Here is a 20,321-nt window from a genome sequence, read left to right as displayed (position 1 = left end):
AGGTAATTGCACGGTTCTGTTACGAGGAGAAAAATTGCCAACGATTCGACGATTCACGTTGAAACGCGGACAAATTCGAAACGACGCTGCCGTGTTCCCGCGCGGACAACTGACAGCGATTACAGTCAATAATAAAAATTTGTATCGCCTCTGCGTGGAATATCTCGCGTCCTCCTTCAATAGCCGTTAAAATAGTTTCTCATCGTTTCAACACTTATCACACGTTTAGAACACTGAAAACTCGATAGGTTACACGAAAACTGAGACGAGCGATTAAATGAAAACGCGTGTCGTAAAAAAAAGGAGAAAACATATAGAGAAACAGAGAACCATCACGCGACGCGTGAACCATCTGTTCGACTTTATATCGCGAGCCATTAAACCGGAATCCAATAATATCGAGCGCAAAACAGAGCAAAGCGCGTAAAACAGGAAACGTGTTCAGCGAAATGGAAAAAACGCGGTGTACGCGGAACAGGAAATTGTTGATGCAAACCCACGAGGAGCTTAAGAGTCCGCCGTTTAATCGATACGAGCATTAGAACAAAACGAAGCACAGCACCAGCCCAGCTACTCGCCTCCTCCGTCGCGTAGCCACGGGGTGAAACGGACGCGCGTACACGTAGAAGCCTGTTCAGAAAGGGTTAACGCTCTCCTGAGCAGGAAGTGAACTTTACGTGCCGATTCGCGACACGATAAACGAGATAAAGTTCGAAACTTGTAAAAGGCGACCGATAAACCTCGATTAATTAAGATCCCCGCCGGGGATAATGGAACGTGTCTCATCGAAACATCCGTGGGGACGCGCAACCTGCAATTTGAATATTGCCGCTGTAAATAGGTGGATGGTAATCGATTCGTGGAAGCGAATCGAAAAATTGCTGCCCTGGAAGCTAATACATTTATAACACTCGTGTAAAATTCTGACGCGATATATTAGCGAAATTTGTCATTATCGAACGGTTCCATAATTTCCCATCAAGTTGCCATTTTATAATTTGTCGATAAAAATCGGAATTTATTTATACAGATAATTTATTTTGTTTTATAGAGAATGTTACGTGGAAAAGAAATAGTTTTGGGAAATTTGTGTGTCCAAAATTTGATACTTTAGATGGTACGTTCCTCTGAAGGTAAAATATTTTCGCGTTGGATGGTAAAAGTGGGTTACGCGAACAGCTCCAGGTGTGGGACGCAGGTTGATCGTTACTGAATCGGATGATCGTTGAAAAGTACGAAGGGAGGATACTTCGTGCGATGAAGAAAGTATAGGACGTCGATGCATTACCATAATTTTATTAAAAATTAAGCGTACTTCCGAAGGGGATAGTGCTAAAGTTTTATTAAAAACAGCAGGTGTTTTAAGGTTTTTCTTTTTAGTGGACGTGTGCGTTCCACCCAGTGAGCGTCTCGTAAATCATGCTTGACGCGGAACTGTCGCCTCTGTTTTTTTAATACCAGACGAACTATTTCGAGTTTCATCGAAATTTTTAAGAAAATTGTAAATCGTCAGATCGCTCGAAATCACTAAGCGAGATTGATGTTCAGTTTTAGAAAAATACACGCGTAGATAGTTTCTGGATGAACTATTTAACATCGTTAACGCCTTCTTCCACCTCGACGATCGACGTCGCTAGGATTCACGTTTTATTGACTCCATCAAACTACCGTCGAACTACTTGTTGACATTAAATTAACCCAGCCGAGTAGACCAACCACCTAAATCCCTAAAGCTCCCTCTCGAGGACCTAACAGACTTAAACTAAAGTCAAAAAAAGAAAGCTCGACCTGGAATGAAACTTCCCTCGGACAGGGATACCTCGTTAGACGACATTAAATAATTTTAAGTCTACTCAAACATTCCCAGACTTCTACACGCGTCAATCTCTCCAAATTACACAAACTTTCGTCTTTCGTCAGTTCACTCGAAACAATATTTATCAGAATCGAAACTAAAAGTAAAATAAAAACTCTTGCAGCACCCAGAATACTTCCTCGTCGTCGCTCAACTCAGCCTCAGTCGAGGTGGAGTTCATTTTTAATTAATCACCCGCGAATTAGCCACGCGATCGCATCGCGAGGACGTCGTGGACGCGCGATTCTTCGCGAGGGAAGGCGAACGCATCGCAGGGGGATGAAAGTTACGAGGCGAGGGCATTCGCGACACCGCGGTAAGCTCGGTTTATCGGCGCCTCAACTTCCGCCGCGGTACTCTTCTCGCGCCAGCCAACAAGCATCCGGCTTATCTGGCTCGGTCACTTGACGCTGCTCGTAAAAAAAAAGGAAAAATCGAAGAATTCGAGCGAGGAAAAAGGGAGACAGCTCGATTTCCCTGACGCCCTTCGCTGAATTCGTGCGCGAAACCCAATTAGAACACCCCTGATACGCGATCACGCGTCGACTGGCCTCGATGTTCATTGCTCGCATTTAATTTTATGAACGTTTTCTCTCGTCGACGATCAGGAGGACTGGATACATTGGAAATTGGTGGATGAGAAAATAATTTACTCTTTATTGTTCTTTATAATCCTACAAAGGGAAGGTCTGAGAGGGTTCATCGTGTTTGTTTGAGAATTTCAAGGATAATGAGAATATTGCTCAGGAAGAACGTAGGAGATAAGCGAAAGGTAATATTAGGGGATGGTGGGCGAGTGTATTTGAATTTCGGTGGTCAGTTCGAGCACCACGAATGGAGCAGTTTATGTTTAATTAAACGAGTACATGTTTACTTTAGAAATTGAAAATGTAATTGTTATTTATGATACACGCGGTGAGAAGCTACGAGGATGATTGGTTTTTAATAACATCGGAGTTGTTACGATCAGAGAGGAATATTTTTCACGCGATTATTATAAAAGATGTTAGTCTTCCGCTTCCATTTCCTGCCGCCAGCTTTTATTCAGAAAGTTCCGGAAATTTTCCTTCGTATCCGCCGGAATTCTTCTTTCCCTGATCTCTGCTCGCCAACTTTAGCCAAACACCCATGGAACTTCCCAAACTCTTCGTCACCAAAGCTGTACCGCGATATTTCTTTCGAAATCCCGGTTCGAAAAATCCTCCACGCCCCTTTTTTCTCTGTTTTCGTTCCTGAGCCAAGGCTGTTCCTTTTGAACGTGGCTCTAAAATTCTGCCATCCGACTTTCTTACCCAGCCGCGCACCTAAAAGCTCCCTTTCCTCGGCTCTATCTCTAAACCATACCACCCTCCTGGCGATATTCGTTCTCTAAGTACGGTCACTCCCTCGCGCTGGGATCCGCCACATGGTTACGTAGTGTTTCAAACTGGCCATTCGGCGGCCAGAATGTACGCGAGTTCTTTAGGAAGCTTTATTTTTTAAACATCGTATTCGCTGCTTACCGAATTATTTAACCGATCCGCGAGATGCTTTCAAATTCCTTTCTCGGTTCCATGCAATTTTCAACGGTAGTTAGAATATCGAAACGCGTACACGCGCGTTCCTGCCAGTATAAAAAAATATAAATTTCGTTGTACGTTTTGCATCGCGAATCGAAAATGCACGTTCGTTCAAGAATTGACTGAGCTGTCGCTCATTGACTTCGAGCACGGTTTTCAGTCGTTTCGATCGTTTCTAAGTGGAGGAATATTAAATGCTCGCAGTGCGACAATTGAAGCAAGCAATTGGAACGAAGTTAAGTTAAATCATTAACCATCTCGTTGCTCGACGCAATTTCTTCCCGAGGAAATCCTGGCGATAATCGAAACGCCAGACGGCCTCTGTCTACGGATACGCGATTCAATTGAAACTAAATATACAGAGCCGCCGCCTATCAGCCAGGGAGTTCCGAATCGTTTCCTTAATTTTATGTACCTCGAATTCCCCTCGCCAACTTCCCTAATAATGCGGAATTATTCCCTCGAAACTTTCCCCCCTTAATAACAATTTATTTGCCGGTAAGAAGTTCCTTAAGCTAGTTTATGGCTTAATTCCGTTTGGGAGATTCCTCGTTTCCTTAAACGCGCCGCCAGTGATTTCCGATATTTTCACCGAGGAATTGAAACGAAACCTCGGTTCGAGCGTCCAATTGCACGCGTAACTTCAGCAACAAAATTTTTCCCACCAACTTTCCATCGATGCACAATTACAGAGGCAAATTGAAAATTGTCCTCGTCGAAGTTGGAGAGTGTATTTTTTGACGGAAGTGGATGGAAGAAAAGATGCGTTTGATTCGTTCGATTTAATCGAATTATACGTAAATGAGAGAAAGGAGGGGAAGAGATCCAGTGGACGTGGACGTTCCTAATTAATAATCGACGCGATCGATCGATCGCGGGTGAATTGAGTTGCCGCGTTGGGCAGGAATTAGTGATGAATGCGACTGCGTTGTCCGGAATTAATGACGGAAGACAATCGAGGCTGGACCCGGTGAAATTTATCGAAACTAATGAAATTCCTGGGATCGCGGTGCGCTGACGATCACGGCCACGTACCGTTAAAATGATAATTATTTGCCAGGCAGTTATCGCGGTCGGAATTCCTTGGCGACTTCGCCAGTGAGAGAGGAGAGGAGAGAAGCGAAGACAGCGGATGTACGATGGAGTCAATTATAACAGATTTGTCGTTCGTCCAATCCTAGTCAAAAACGAGCAATATTACATTAATCGACAAGCAATATTCTCAAAAAATTCAAACATTTATCGTAACACGAATTTTATCATTGAAAAAAATTTATTACTTTTATAACATTTGCAAAGAACAATTTCATGGCGTCAGATAACATTTAGATTTGTAAACTAGTCGATAATGTCCAGAGTGAACGTTTTATTCTCTCGTTTATCTGCAGTCGTAAAGAGTACTGCGATAATGGTTGAGCTGTACCACTTAAAATAGCGTGTACGCTACAATTCGGTGAAAAATGATGGTATCCGTGCACGTCGAAGCATCTTATTGATAGGGGTGGGATAACGATGAAGTTTTTCATACCGCACTTCACTCGCAGCTGAATGATATAGGGGCATAAATAGCATTAGTGAATGAAATATTGAGTCGTACTACTTGGTGACGTTGAACTTTACCACTATTGATCTCTCGTGTATATATTTACGTTTATTACATATGTATCGGGTTTTTATGTTGTGACTATAGGAACACGTGATGGATGGTATCATGGTGAAGTCAGATATAAGTATGATGGATGCGTGATACATTCAATTTTATTGCAATCTAAAGGAACTCTCTCGACGGAGGAGAGAAAAATGAAATAGACGTGTAATATATCGAGTTCTGCTAGTGGGATGGGAAAAAAAGTTGTCCAGTTGTCCACGTGCATCGATCGAATTCGCGTTTACGAAAATATTTGCAGATGTTTCGATAAAAACTTGCAATTAGCGAAAATAAATCGCGAAAGTTTGCATCGAGTATTCGTCGAACTAGTTTCGTTCGGTAGAAATGCATGAAATAAATGTGCATTCGAAACAGAGGAATAATTTTACCGTACGAAAGGAAATGACAACGCGTAAAAATGGTTATCGATTAAAAGCTGGCGTGTACCGTCACGGGAAATGCGTCCACGACCGAAAACCGTGATATCACTTTGCGAAATCAAACGTTCGGAAGCGAATTTTATTTTCACTTGTCACGAGCAATCAATCCCAGTGCCGTCGCGCGATATCATCGTGCAGTATTTTCCGAATGGAAATAATTTAGCAATTTTCAAAGAGACGCGAAAATCGTTCGAAAAAAACTGTTGCGACTCGAAGAATTACGGGATTAAAAGCGTGGAATATATTTATTGAATAAACGCGCGCCACCCACGCGTGAAAATCGAAAATTTAATTTTTATAGCCCCTAACGATATCTGTAGGATAAATAAAATAATTCTGAACGCGGAACAAATTCTACCGCGATATTTCTCTCAAATGTCAGCCTAAACTTAACAATCATCTTCAGCATCCCATCATTATCTCACCAAAAAATACAAATTAAAAAGCAACTGTCACTAAACGAAAGAAATCAAAACCACTTGCACGAAGCACTGTGCAGCCTATCCACCCTTCGTTCTATTAACATTTCTCCAATTAATAGAAGCGAAGCATTGGTTTGAGAATAGATCTCTTAGTCTGTTTATGTCTTCGATTGGAAAGTGACATTGTGACGTCAAATGAGGATTAAGATAAGAGTCCTCTACGACTGTAGTCCTGAATACAATGTGTCTAGCGTCAGTACAGCTTCGACGATCGTAGCAAGCACACGTATCACGAAATTTTGCGCCACACATTTTACAAATTTTAAGACAAGTTTGATTTCGAATTGATCAAAAACGTATCTATCTATGATAGTGATATAGTATCGCGTGTGAGAAATAGAAAAATTAGTGTACTAGACAGTGAATCGAGAAGTAGCAGCGATGGACCCACAAGACTCCTCCAATTCAGAATGCCTTGGTAAGTGTTTACATAAAACATCACACCAAACGCAGCTACAGAACTAGAACTCCAATAATTATATTTTTCAAAATCTAAACACAGATAATACATCAAAATCTAACACTTTCGTATGTTAATTTTTATATAAATTCATTTACACGCGAAATCGTCTGGACTTGCACCCCCTGACCGAAAAAATCGTCGAGCGCGAAGGGTTAACAGGCCATCGAGTTCGCGTGACAACCGCCCAGGCTGTTCCCACTAGGAAGAGGTTAGATTAGGGAATAATGCGATCAGTCTGTTCGATTGAATTTCCATTCGTCGAGTACAATTCCTCTTGCTCCTCTCTGTCCATCTGTTCACCGTCTCGAGCGAAACGCTGGCCATTGTGCGCGTCTACAAGTGGTCGAGGAAAAGGCAGGCAGGAAGGAAGGAACGAAGGAAGGAAAGGAGGAAACGAACCGTCCAAGATCGACCGTACGATTTTTTCCCTACCCTCTCGAACCCCTCGCTCGTCCGTGGAACGTTCCAGTGGGTCGAGGAGAGGCGAAATGGACCGACTGTCCGTGGAGAAAGAAGAGGAACGATGGGATTGCACGGGGCAGGGAGTATGTTTCACCTTATTATTCCACGCTCCGACGCGAGAATGCGGAAGCAGCCCCTCTAACGCAATTTCGAAATGGAGCCGCGGACTACGGGGAGGATTGCATTAGTCCGCGGCTCGCGAATTAAGGCCAATTCTTTTTTTCCCCTCCCTCGAATACTTTATCTTCGCCTTTGTTTCTGCCGTTCTTCCTTCGTTCGCTTTCAAATGGAACGGAAAGGCGAGAACGGACAGCTACAAAGGAGAGGCCGCCGATGGGGGTGGGTGTCGCGAAGAATAACGACGAGTCGCTGTGGTAATGGAACTGCTCTGGCTGGGGCCACGTGGAGAGTCATGGGAATTGGGTTCACTGGCAATTTCTTTTTTCCACCAGTTCGCGTAAATATTCGTTGCGAGTGATTCTGTTCCCGTGATTACGATTGAAATTTTGCTTTTCGGTTATTGGTAATTAACTAGGGATATTCAAGCAAATTTGTATTTGATAAACACATAGAGGGAGATTCAAATTGCGATCTCTTTCGCTCTCTAAATATCGTAATACTTATTTTACTTCGGACAGTTTGCATATTCTTGCATACTACACGCATCCTGTACTTTTTCGCGTATTTCAATTTTCCGTGAATACACAAGCACCCACAGACTCACCCAAAGAACTTTAATCTACGTCATACATAGAACAGTAAAAATAAAAATTCTAATTTACCCAGTAAACTCGTACGATCGAGATTTCTCGAATTGCCTTTGAAAAATTCCGCAGCAACAAAGGGTAGGATCGTTTGTAATCCCCGTATGCGCGAAACCAACTCAATGAAACGTAACAAAAACAATCGCACGAAATCCAACGAGTCGCGTGAAAAGTTATCGCGAGCCAGAGACAAATATTCCCCACCGTTGCCAACGACGAGGGGAAATTCTCCACCTTGCAGCCCTTGTCGCGTATCCACGGTCCATTGTCCGCGTTCTCGTCGTCCTGGTAATTAAATTCACGAACGAGGAGACTCGTCGTGGCTGCGTTCGTACCTGCGCGTCGAGGAAGAAGAAGAAGAAGCAGCGCAACGAGCAAGAAGCCCAGCAGGAACTTTGCTGCGAGAGCGTTTCGCAGCGCAGCGGAATTTTCGCTCGACGATAATCACGAGGGCGGGGTGTCTCGAAGCGAAGAGCCGGCGCAACAGGGGCGGGCGGCAGAAGAAGAACGGTTGTAACGACTTCCGGCGGCCAGGAGTTGTACCAACTTGTTCGCGTAACGAGCAAACGCTACTCGTGCGCCACGTGAAACTTAACGTTGTTGCTGGAAATTTCGCGAGGAACGTCTTTCAGCCACCGCCTCGAGTAACGAACAGAGAACTTTTCAACCCCCTTCTCGACCATTTTGTCTCCTGGCCGAACGAAACGAGACCAATAAAGGCGAACGGTCAGGACGGGCCTGTTCGTGCGATTCAACGAAATTAAAGGCCGCTGGAGTGGTTTATACAGCGGTTGGTTAGTTGGTTGGTTGGTGGATAATTTGGAAGTTCTGGCCAAGAGTTAAAGATGGACGTTGTAGATTTAATTGTGAGAATTAATTCGAGCGCGTTTGTATATTACTGAGATATGTTTGAGCGGTTTTAATTGGTACGAAGGTTAGCTAAGAAATTGTGTAAAATAGAAGTTAGATGATTTACTATTTGAAGATTACGTGATGGTAAAAAATTATTGGTCGAGCATAGAAAGAAAAGAAACGAAGAACTGTAATTATATCCTGGGTAAATTTTAGTATACACTTTCTAGAAATACTTTCTCCCGCCAATATTAATCGACAGAACTTCGACGAGGGTGCCTCGTCGAACAACCCTTCCTCGACCCAGGATTAAACACTCGCGATCGTTCCAGCGGGAAACGGTCGTAGCTCGCGATTAAAAATCCCGTCGAGTTTAATGAAGAGCAGGACGAACGGAGGGATCGCGAGGTCCGGTGCGTGCCGTGAATACCGATCACGGTGGCCCATAAAAGTAGCCGTTCCCACGGTCGTAATGCACATGGGACGCGTCGCGTTTCAACGCCTCGTGGAGGACTCCGATGTGGCCGGATAATAAAACCATTCTAACGAGCGGCGTTTCTACGCTCCGCTAATCACAGTGCTCGTAAAACCGCGCGACGAAAATACCCTCGACTCTTTTAACGACCGCGCGAAACGTATTTCACCCCCGCGAGTTCCGCCCCTCCGAGAAATATTCAATCTACGTGCGATCTGTTAGACGAACACGAGTTCAGACGTTTTTACTTGCTCTAGAAAGATCGAAGGATCATCGTTGAAGAGAGTGGTCTCTCGCGTTCTCTAGATTTTTCACATTTCTCGTTAAAATAGCAGAAAAAAGTTCAATGTTGGTGTAACAGTTCAATCAACAGTCAAATATTTTTTTTTAATTACGTTATTTAACTTGCTGACGAGTTTGATCGACGATTTAATCAGTCGAGCGTGCGATATCGCACAGTTTTCCTTGCTCCTCGATTTGTCATACTGTTTCGATTAGGAGAACGCGCATTGCAAATGTTGAGTTTGCAGGAACTTAAATCATCGCAGCCATAGTTGGTTTTTGTTCGAAGGAGATTGTAGCTGACAGTAAGAAATGAGCCAATTAAGAGCTCGAAGGGTAACCTACATCTGGAGCTAAAAAGGAGATTGGTTTTTTTTTTGAAATGTTTACGTTCGCAGACACTTCAGAAATGTGTCTGCGCGATATTTCATCTTAAACGCGTTGCGATCGTACGCGCACGAAAATCGCTAGCAATTTACCGAATAATAAGAAGAACGATAACCATTGATTCAAAGAAGGAATCAGTATACACAAAGCGTTCTCGATTTCTCTGTACAAACTTCGACGACGACAGAACGAGGAAAGAATGAATGTTACATGATGTTCGAAAGTACACGCGTCATTATGGTTACAAAGCAAATATTGAACGCGACGTTGAAACGTGTGCGTAACAATAGATGGAATATCATTGTGCCCGGTCCATATAAATTTACATAATATTCTACCGTAATTATTAGCTAGTGTCAGCGATAATTAGCTTTCTGTTGTTCATTGTTACCGGTTTCGCCTTGCGCGGAACGTTTGCTGGTAACGTTTAGACTGTAACCAAACGTCATATAACATTATTTCCCCCCTCTGTTCACGTGTACACGCGTTGCATTTCCAGTCCGTTCGAAAGCCACGGAAATAAATCGAGGCGATTCCCAAGCAGCAATTTTATTAGTCAACAGACTTGAAACACCCCGTATATGAGCAGAAACGATCCCCACGATTGGTTAAGGCGTTGGTAAAAACGCGGAAAGATCTCTCGTATATAGAGCGAAACAATATCCGTAGTTTGCCAGGAGAAAACGGAACCACCCCGTATATAGAGCGACACAGTACCAGTTGTGTGTACAACCTGCGTCTCGACGCGCGACGTACCGTCGTCCTACCTCCGACGAAGCGTCAGCTCGACGAAAGGCGGCAACCACATCCCGTCGTCGCTGCTGGCCAAACGGAATTCTTCGTCGACGCGGCTGGTCCCTTCTGCCCATCACACACTCTTCCGCGCACCTCGTTCGTCCTTTCGCTTGTCACATGTCACACGGGTACACCGCGAGAGCGCGAGCAAACATCCGGCGAACGCGCGCACCGTCGATCCTGAGGCGTACGAGACACGAGATCATCGAGGATCCATTATCAGATCTCTGACGAATGATACGCGCACAGACAGAGAAAAACGTAGGAACGAGGAAGAGAGTTCGAGACAGGAAGAGAAAGAGAGAAGAAGCTTCCTTTGGCCGGCTTCCAAGTGATCGTGACAGTAGAAATATCAGCCACGAACCGCCACAAGTGGTTGCGTCCTCTCACTGGTCGTACACTGGTGCAGTCTTGGCCACCCTCTTCGCCAAGGACACGCAGCCAGGCGGGCGAGTCCTGCACACGCTTCGAGTTACGAGATCGCACGATCGATCCAGCGGAGGATCCTTCGATCACCGCTCGAATGGCACCCCACCCATCGTTCTAATGGAAAATCGAACCTGTCATCCGGCGGGTGGAACAGCTGGATCCCACGTACGGGATTTGGTTCGTAACGACCATTCGAGCTGATGCTTGCTCGCGATAGGGAACGAGTAGACTCGTCGCGAGAGTAAACACGCTGCGGAGAGGAACAGGTGATCCTCGAGAGGCGGAACGAGGAGGAGGACCTGTCAACACGCGAGTTACTTTTCACCCGCAATCGCACTGTTCCACGTCGAGATGGCCTGGACACCGTTGTGATTCCTCTTGCTGGGTGTTCCTTCGATCAGCCAGCTGACGTTGGCGATCGTCAGGACGCAGGTGAACGTCGTTCGATCCTCGATCAGGACGACAAGCTGATCCACGATCACTGACCAGAGAGTCCTGCCGGGTTTCACGAGTGCCAAACCGCACAGTTCTTCCGACGTGTCTTGTACGCCGTGCAGAATGCGGCTCTCGCGTCCTCCGATCCAGCAGGATACGCCAGCGTACGCGTCTCGACGCGAGAAGAACACACGCACACGCTCGACGAACAGCAGCTCTTCAAGGCTAGTTTCCTTTTCGGCTGGCTATCGACTGTCACGACCCCAATGTCCCTCCGTTGAACCAGCGTCGTTGTCACGACGCCTGCGTCCACGGAGACGCCGCGCGGCGTCGCGACGCCGGCTGGAGCCCACGAACGCCGTTGCCAGGGCGCATGCCGCGCTTCGATTCGGCGTGTTTCGTCCTGACGCGTCGAACGCGCGAGATTTGATCGAGTTCCTCGGTTGATGGAGACGGTTTGGTGAACCTTTCTTTGGTGATGGGTTTCTTAACCCTTCGACAACGAATGGTATGATTGGTTGGAAGGGTAGGATTCGTAGTTCTTTGAGGAATTGAAGTGACATCGATGAGAGAGGTTGAAAGTGTTGGGTTTCGATGTGTAGAAGCAATAGACGGTGAAGGTTCATGTTCTATTTTGATTGTTTTCAAGTTACAATGAGATTAATGTTGTATCTGCGGAAATTGAAAATGTTCCGTAGAAAATAAAAGTTTAAGGAATTTGATTCGTGAGACGAAAATAATTATGAATATGAAACGGTTAAGATATTGTGATTCGACTGAATGAAGCTTGAAGTGAATGTATTTCTAGCTGAAATTACATCATAGGAGAACAATAATTAGTACAGCATTATAATTTCCATTTAACAGTAATATTAGTATGGACCTGTCTGATTATACACAGATCGTACTACTTGGGATGCAGCGGGGTATTTGAAAGCAAATCGATGCGGCACGACTACCTCCTAATACAATTGAACGCATCGAAAATTCCATTTCCATTTCGCCTCGCAGCGGACCTCCGCTTGCGATCCTCGCGTATGATAAATGATCGTGACATTCATGACTCACCAGTCTGCGTGCTGATATCGAAAAAGGTGTTGGACGTCTCGACGGTCATCGAGGCGTACGTCCCGTCCGTGATCTGCGCCGAGCTGTCCCGGCGTCCTCGAAATCTTTGAACCTAACAGGAACAAGAAACGGAACATTTTAAAGGAATAGTCATCCGGATAGCGGAAATAGAAATCGATGAGTAAATCTTCAATTGTCCGTACGCAACTGACCGCTTCCTCGCTCTGGGAGCTCTGCCTGCGAAAGTTTCGACACCTTTTTATCTCCTCCGTGGTGCTCTGTCGTCGAAAACCACGAGCGATGAAGATCTCAGTCGTGGTCGACTGTCTTCTCGCGATGGGAGCGTGCGACATGGGTGCTCGAGCGCAAGGACTCGGGTCTCTCGACGAACAGGTCGAACTATCCGGTGATCTGCGTCACAAAAGTGTCTAATTGCAGATAAATTGTAAGAACATCATTCAAAGAAGCGTATAGATTTAGAATTATTATTTAGTATAGATTTAGAATATTAGAAAATCAATTTTTCAGAGAGTTAACATCGACGAGCGATGCGAACGTCCTGCACCGCTTCCTATCGATGGAGTTACGTTACCAGCAGACACGGTCACGAGAAAATCGATAGAATCCAGGTACCTGGGTGGCGACCGCCCCGCCATCGACATCGACTGTCGCCTCAGCTGCGACCTCCCTCTGATAGGACTGATATCCCTCTTATCGACAGCCCTGTCCGGGCTCAGATGGCTCCTCGAGTCACGGCGTCGCGAATGCGAGGCGGTGTCTGGGCTCAGCGAGTCTTTGCGAGCTCTTCGCCCTTCGAGAACACCCGAAACATTTGCATTTTTCATTTCTCGATTTCGATTCTGATATATGAGATATACTACAGATACTGCCAGAGTGAATGAAGAATCCTTGCGAATGATAGGAAGAAAAATCGAGCCGTTTTCGTTCGCCCCGTTTATGCTTCGAGCGTCTAAATTCTGTGAAATTCTATGAGTTACAGCTGAATTCACATTAAGAAATGACACGTACAAAAACGACTCGGTTTTCGAAATTGTAGATAAGAGGAGGTGAAAGAAGAACAGTTGAGAGATGGTTTCAATGAGAGATATCGTGCTTAGAAAGATAGATATAATTCTATTCAGGGTTACATTGGTAGCTTTATTTTGTAGCAGGGGTGAGAATGGTGGGTAATGGTCGGTGTGAATGATTGTACCTCCTTCGTCGGTATCCGGTGACAAAGTTGGCTGGCTCTCGCGTCGTCGCGCGGGTGGCATCGACTCGTCAATGGCAGCTGATTGTCTTATCAATCTGGACATTTTGTTTGGCGATGCCTCTTTCCCCTTCTGGTAACACTGTAACAATATCATTCATTTATTCAACGATAAAACGTCTAGAAACACCTGTTCCTCATTTTTACTCTACGTCTGACCAAACGTATGTATCACCACTTCATTTAATACAACGTACGCTTAAATCGTTCCAAGCATTCAACTCTAAAATACTTTTTACTACACGCGTTTCGTTCTTCTATCAGACTCCTATTAGAGACAGCAATATTCGAAAATGTCTGCGAATTCTTTTAGAATCACATCACCTGAGTGGTCGAGTCCCTTCTGGTGGCGAGCAGAGGATGCGTCGGCGTGTTGACGTTTGGCGAGCCAACTGGGCTGGAGCTACCGGAAGTCGAGGTTCCTGGTAGCGGAAGGCTGCTACCAGTCGTTGGTGAAACGCTTGGCGGCGTCACTGATGACATCACGATGGTTGGAGGAGTGATGGTCGCGTCTAACGTTAGATTCTTGCCCTCGAAGGCGGTCTTCGTGCCCACGGTCAGCGTGGTCGAGATCGTCACGGTGGTGGTCGTCGACGAGACCGTGGTGGTCGTCGAGGTTGTCGAGGTTTTCGATTCTGTGCTCGTCGTCACTGGGGTCTTGTTCTCTATCAGAGGCGTAGTCGTCGTGGTGGTGGGCGTTAAAATTTTGTCCACCGTGGGCGTCAATACCTTGTCCACGGTGGGCTGTATCTTCCCCTCGATGCTGCTCGATCGTTCGCTTCTGTCCATGGAAATGCGGGCTTCCAGGTGTTCTCTGAATAAAAATTGGTCCATTTAACTCTCTTTTTCAAACAAAGTAGATATGTGTCATTCGAGAAATTCCACGATAATTCGCGTTAAAATGTAAGAGAACATTGCGAAAAATTATGAGGGGATGACAAGTCTTCTCGTGAGGGGATAGTTCAATCAAAGACACGCGTATGCAAGGGTGATCGGTGATCCTCGTTTCGCCAGCGTACAAAGCGTGACGCGATCAATGAGAAATGACAAGAGTAGATGCACGCTGGCGAAGCGAGTAAGGGTTACACAGGTAACCGATTGAAGTCACTGGCTCGAATCCTATTGTTGCGTTCTGATTACGTACCTGACGGCGTTGCTGGCCGCGCTGTCAGTGCTCGAGGCGCTGGGTCTTTGATCGCTTCTGTAATATTTCGCGGGCATTACGCCGCTGCCGCTGTCCACCGACTGCTGTGATTGCTGCGACTGTCTGCGCCTGTGATGACGGCAATTATGCTTGCGTTCGCCGGGACTCTTGGTTCTTCCGCTCTCGCCGGAACCGCGACGGGATCCCCTCGAGTCGCTGGAACCTGGAGAACGTTTGGCGTTAAACGACGATCAAGTTTTAAAACGCGACGAGATTGCCCCTTGAATTTAAGCATCGCGAAAACCCAAGAAACTTTGGACCTTCCGATTTTCATTTTCTTCGCAGAGTTCAAGAGAGGTTCAGAAGTTAAAGAGTACTCTCAGTAATGAGTTCATCGAACGCTACTGTACATCATGAATATACCTCGCTAGATTTCGTGTTTACACAAACTTTATAAATCGCGCGGACGATAATTGATTTCACAGCATCAAATTATCATACATTGCTATAGAAACAGTCTATGCATATTGAATAATACGAACGAACAATAACCAATAACCTGGATTAATTATTTCATTATTGCGATAATTCGCGCGACTCGCAAAATTGGATCCGTTGACTGCTAAAAATCGATTAATCTCTGATCCAGATAATCACAAATTCCTCTGCGTCGTGTAATCATCCACCTACAGAGTAACAATCCAGTCGCGTACAATTTTCGTGCGCGTAAGAAACAATTTTAACGAAGAAACTTCATCAACGTACCTCGATAAGTAGGTGGAATAACAGCAGGAGGTGGTTGCGGCTGTGGCGCAGCGTCCTTTTTGCCCCAGAGCCTGGCGATGTCGTTCTTGAAGTCGCTGATGGCAGAATCCCTCCTCGATTTCACTGACGCCTGGCTTCTGATTCCGCTGTCCACAGAGCTCTCTCGCCTCTTCCGGAACCGCTCCAGATGGCTGGCGTCCGTGGTCGTCTGTCTGGACCAGGGCATGGATTTCGCGATGTCCGCGAGCGTCTCGCGGCGGCAGAGTTTGTTGCCGCGCTCGCCTTTTCCGGAACCGCCACCGCCGCTCCATTCCCGCAGAATGTCCGTCAGCTGTGCCAAACTCGAGCGTCGACGACGCTGGTGCGTCCTCGAGGACTCCTGCGTCTCGTTCGGGGGCGACGTGGACGTGATCTGCGTCGCTGAGTCGCGTCTTCCGGTTCCTACGAGAGAGACATCCAACAGTTGCTTATACCTTCATTCTTTTTTTTTTTTTTTTTTGAAGAGATTATTTCTGAGCGTTATTTGTAAATTATCGCGTCTCTTTTGCGTCAAAATTCTTTTCTAAAACTGACACGTATTTTATTGTCGCAGGGGTGCAACTTACCAAGTCGCTGCCTCAAAGTGGACTCCTCAACCTGCTCTCGAAGGATGTCGTTCCAGCCGTTCCCTCCCTGCCATACCAGCCCGACCTGATGGTTCAGGATCGGCAGGTTGCACACGAAGCAGATCGCTGTCATGGTCCTGAAATCGGGTAACGTGTTGGAGTTCAGTCTGCCCGTTGGCGCGTGCCGCGGCGGAAGTGGTAAAAGACGAAAAGGGTGCTCTACGTTCGAACGATAGAATTTAACGTGTGGATCCAGGCCATGCCAACAGAGCGTACGCGAAGTGACACTCGATCGGGGTCGTGGTTCTCTCGGTATACCCTCTACGTGGATTTTCTACATCATTTTCATGCTCGACGTGTCAACGGCTGGCACGCTTCCTCGGCGTTGAAAAGGGGCACGATATGGTAAAGCGGCGATCGAGTTCACTTGCGAGCAAAATCGCTGTATTCACGATGCTACTTTGTGCAGGTGGCTCGTGGCAGTTTCGTATGAATAAATTTGTCGAAATTCGTAAATCGCGAAACGAAGAAGGTCTCGCGAGGTTCGTTCGCTGGCAAGCGTGAATTTAACGCGACATACTCCATTCAAATATTTCGACGCAAAGAAATTTAGTTAGAAAATTATTTTCTTAAAAAAAGATCCGTTTATAGTCTCCTCCTCGCTTCGATCGACCACTCCACGTCTCCACCAGCTGCCTGCACAATCGAGATACTCACCGACCACTGAACAACAACAACACCACTACGAGACACTATGGACGCCGTAACTCCAACAATTCACAAGCAGAAAGCAGGAATCGCGGTGGAAGCGTGTCCGCGATAGATTTATTCGCTTGAAACACGCCTCCACTCGGGTTTTAGAAATGGCACCCGGGTCCAGGACAGGCTGCTGGCAGTGATGCGCCGCAAACGGCCGTTAACTGACGCAGGTGCGAGGCTGCTACAGGACTGGCCTACGCACGACGAGCGTCGTTTCTAAAAGCGTGGATGCAGCGTGGACCAGACATCACGAACGGTTCATGTACACGTGTATTCGTGTTTCTAACCCGTGCACAAACCCTGGAGCAAGTTGCGACGCAGATAACGAGCAATTCTTCGCGGTGGAAATGTGGCCGATGGACTTTCGCGAGAAACTCGCGTGGTCGACCATAATTCAGTTCGATGAGACGTAATTAAATGGTAAAATTTTTCATCCAAAAAAACAGCCACTAAATAATTGCAAATTTTAACTGATTGATGTTATATTAATCGTTGGCTTTTATTGTGCAATTTATTTAACGTAACACTTGTAACGCGCGAAAGGAAGTTTAACCCTTCGAACTGTTCGATGTAGAGAGACAAGAATGCCTCGACCACTGGGAGAAAATAGCTTTACCTTGTCGATAGAGGTAGAAGGGTAGCTTCAGTAGTTTAAGAGCATGCATGGTCAGACGAAGGAGAATTCAGTGGTTTCTTGTGGCACGTTAGACAGTTATAGAGAACGATTTGATGTTAGTCGTATCGAACGGTTTATAGAGAATGATTTGACTTGCTTTTGACGTACTTAGTCGCTAAACGAGAGATCAAATGAGCCTTCAATTCCTCTGCGTAGATTGTTTTCGCGCGAAGCACACTTCGCCACAGAGTAGAAGGTTCCAGCCTCGTAAGGTTCGCGAGTCGAGTGTTCTCTTTCAATTTATAATAACTCTGGCTTCTATATAGCCATCCTCGAAGCTTTTCGCGTACTCGATATAAGCAAGTTAGCTGGTATCTTCGAAATATCGCGCAAGCTACCCACCAAAGTGTACCACTCGCTATTTCGCAAACTCTCCACGAACATTGTACCCATATTTTACGTCGATTTCTTTCCAAGTCGATGTTGAGAGATCGTCTGACGATCAGTCGCGAACGAGAACGAAGAAAAGAGTGAGCTACCGTAATTTGATTTAACTCGCGTCGCAATTTTCTCTTGAATAATTACCTCGTTCGCGTCGTCTCCCATCGAACTGAATTCTGAACAGAAACGATCGACGCGGCTCGGTTTTTTTCCACACATTTCCACCGCAATCACCGCCACAAAAGGTGACTCCGTTCGCGTCGCGTACCGTGCACAATTATCGGCAAACTAGACGCAAGACGAACGACAAAGCGAAAGAGAAAGACAGCCGAGGAGAAAGATACACGGCGGCGGAGAAAGTGCAGCGGGTACGTTTCTCCTCGCGTGTCGATCAGCCTGGCAAAGTGAGGCTATCGAAAGGAACGATCTTTAAGCGAGAGAGAGAGTGCGCATCCGGCCTCGTGAAGCGACCTGTAATGTCGAAGTCTGGGGTTCTGCAACGACATCGCATGGCAAGGGCCTGGCCGACCTGCAAAAGACACCAACACACACGCTAAATGTTTTCTCTCGTTTCGCCGCGGGGGCCTTCGGGAGCCTGCAATGGCAAGTGATCGCACGGCAAAGTAATGAGCCTCCCTCGCGTCCTGTCCCCGGGAATCACGTCACTCCGTCAAATCAGTAATTGGCCTACTTTCCTAAACGTCCACCATCCGATCAGTCTGCTCGCGAACTAACGCGAATCTCGTCTACGATCCCTGATCGCTATTTTCAACAGCCATCGAAGACGAAGGGAAGCTCGTAGAGTATGAAAATGTTCTTTTAAATTTGAGAAAATAATCTTTTTCAACAGTCATCGAAGACGAAGGGATAGCTCGCAGAGTATAAAAATGTTCTTTTAAATTTGAGAAAATCATTTTTTTCAACAGTTGTCGAAGACGAGAGGAAGCTCGTAGAATATGAAAATGTTCTTTTAAATTTGAGAAAGTAATTTTTTCAAGTTTCAGTTCCATCCACGTATTTCAATTCGATCGCGATATTTTAATAATTTTCGTTCGTAAGTTTCTCGTCGAAGAAGTCACCGTTGTCTTTTGTAATTTCATCGTCTTCGCTTCTCCGTTTTTCGACATTTTAATCCCCAACCCCGACCACGAGGTAATTGGCCAGCCGCGCGAGCGTTTAATAAAGTCCGACGCTCCCTCGGGAAGCATACTTTGATACGAAACTTGGCAAACTCGTCTGGGACGATCCACGACGGAGGAGCGTCCTATCACAAATATTTGCTGAATTAAAACGCTGCGAACGTTTTCTGCAGAGCTTTCGATATTTTTTTCGTTTGCCAGTCATGAATATTTGAAGCTATCCGTGTCAGAGGACGAGCGTCAGTCAAAGAGAAGGTTCTATTTGGTTCGAGACGCTCTTTTTCGCCGTGGTATTTTTCCGATTTTTCGAACAAAAGAAAAATCCTCTTTATTTATTACTATTCTAGTAAGAATTCGTAGAAGCAGAGAATGTTAATTAAAATATATTGCGCTTTCACGTGGGTTGCATAGAATTGTTATACGCGGATAATTTCACAAAGGCGGTGAACATAAAAATTACCTAGAATTCAAATTTTTAATCAGAGAAATCCGTCGTTGGTAAATTTCGCTAATTCCCGACATTAAATTCCGCCTCGTACGATTGTTAATCGCGCAAACAATTGGAAGCTCCGCGTAGGAACAATTTCTATGGAGCCAGCAAGCGCGCGGTATTTTACAATCGATGGAAATTAATATATTTGTGTATCTAGACGGGTTCAAAGCCGCGCAAACACCCGTCTTCATAATCGTCTGCTGTAATCCCACGCGTGATTAAATATTAAACGAGGGGTGCGCGCGGCGCATCGACCACCGGTTTTCGAGGATCGCGTACGCGTCACGCGAGCATAATCTTCGGTCGAGATTGATTTAACGCGAATCACGTTCCCGCGTTAATCGCGTTCGCCAACGCGAACGCCACCCACGGTGGCGTCACGAAATAATCTGCGTTCGCGTGGCAGCCATCCTGGAGAACCCGACGAAACGGAGGAATCGCGTGCCGCACGAATTTTAAATCCATTCGCGTGCTAATCCGGCCAGTCATCAACGAGGGTGCTGAAACGAGGGGGGCGGATTCGGGGCTGTCTCGAGTAATTCGATAATTAACCAACGTGGAAGGGGGCTACGGGGTAATTTCTCTCGCGGGAACGAGGACTGCAATTCTCGAACTTTGCAGAACGCAATTGCAAATTGATATCGAAGCTAAACGTCCGTGGAATTTCAGGATGTATGGTGGAGGGTAGATTTT

General features: G+C 45.9%; 1 protein-coding gene across 2 annotated transcripts in view; it reads right to left on the bottom strand.

The window, feature by feature from the left end:
- The window catches only part of Rsh (Rap GTPase activating protein radish), a 96,685-nt gene that overhangs the window by 15,055 nt on the left and 61,309 nt on the right, over nt 1-20,321 (bottom strand). For both annotated transcript variants that reach the window (XM_076896538.1, XM_076896539.1), the window contains exons 2-10: nt 18,468-18,525; nt 16,181-16,317; nt 15,576-16,016; nt 14,811-15,033; nt 13,991-14,480; nt 13,610-13,748; nt 13,030-13,207; nt 12,609-12,807; nt 12,397-12,508 (exon numbers count right to left, since the gene is read on the bottom strand). In XM_076896538.1, the coding sequence (XP_076752653.1) occupies nt 12,397-12,508; nt 12,609-12,807; nt 13,030-13,207; nt 13,610-13,748; nt 13,991-14,480; nt 14,811-15,033; nt 15,576-16,016; nt 16,181-16,317; nt 18,468-18,502 (1,954 nt within the window). In that variant the 5' untranslated portion in view covers nt 18,503-18,525. The remainder of the gene's footprint in view (nt 1-12,396; nt 12,509-12,608; nt 12,808-13,029; nt 13,208-13,609; nt 13,749-13,990; nt 14,481-14,810; nt 15,034-15,575; nt 16,017-16,180; nt 16,318-18,467; nt 18,526-20,321) is intronic.

Source organism: Xylocopa sonorina, chromosome 6 (assembly GCF_050948175.1).
Source record: "Xylocopa sonorina isolate GNS202 chromosome 6, iyXylSono1_principal, whole genome shotgun sequence".
Lineage (NCBI taxonomy): Eukaryota > Metazoa > Arthropoda > Insecta > Hymenoptera > Apidae > Xylocopa > Xylocopa sonorina.
Note: the sequence above shows the minus strand (reverse complement) of the source record. Positions and strands in the feature narration are given on the sequence as shown.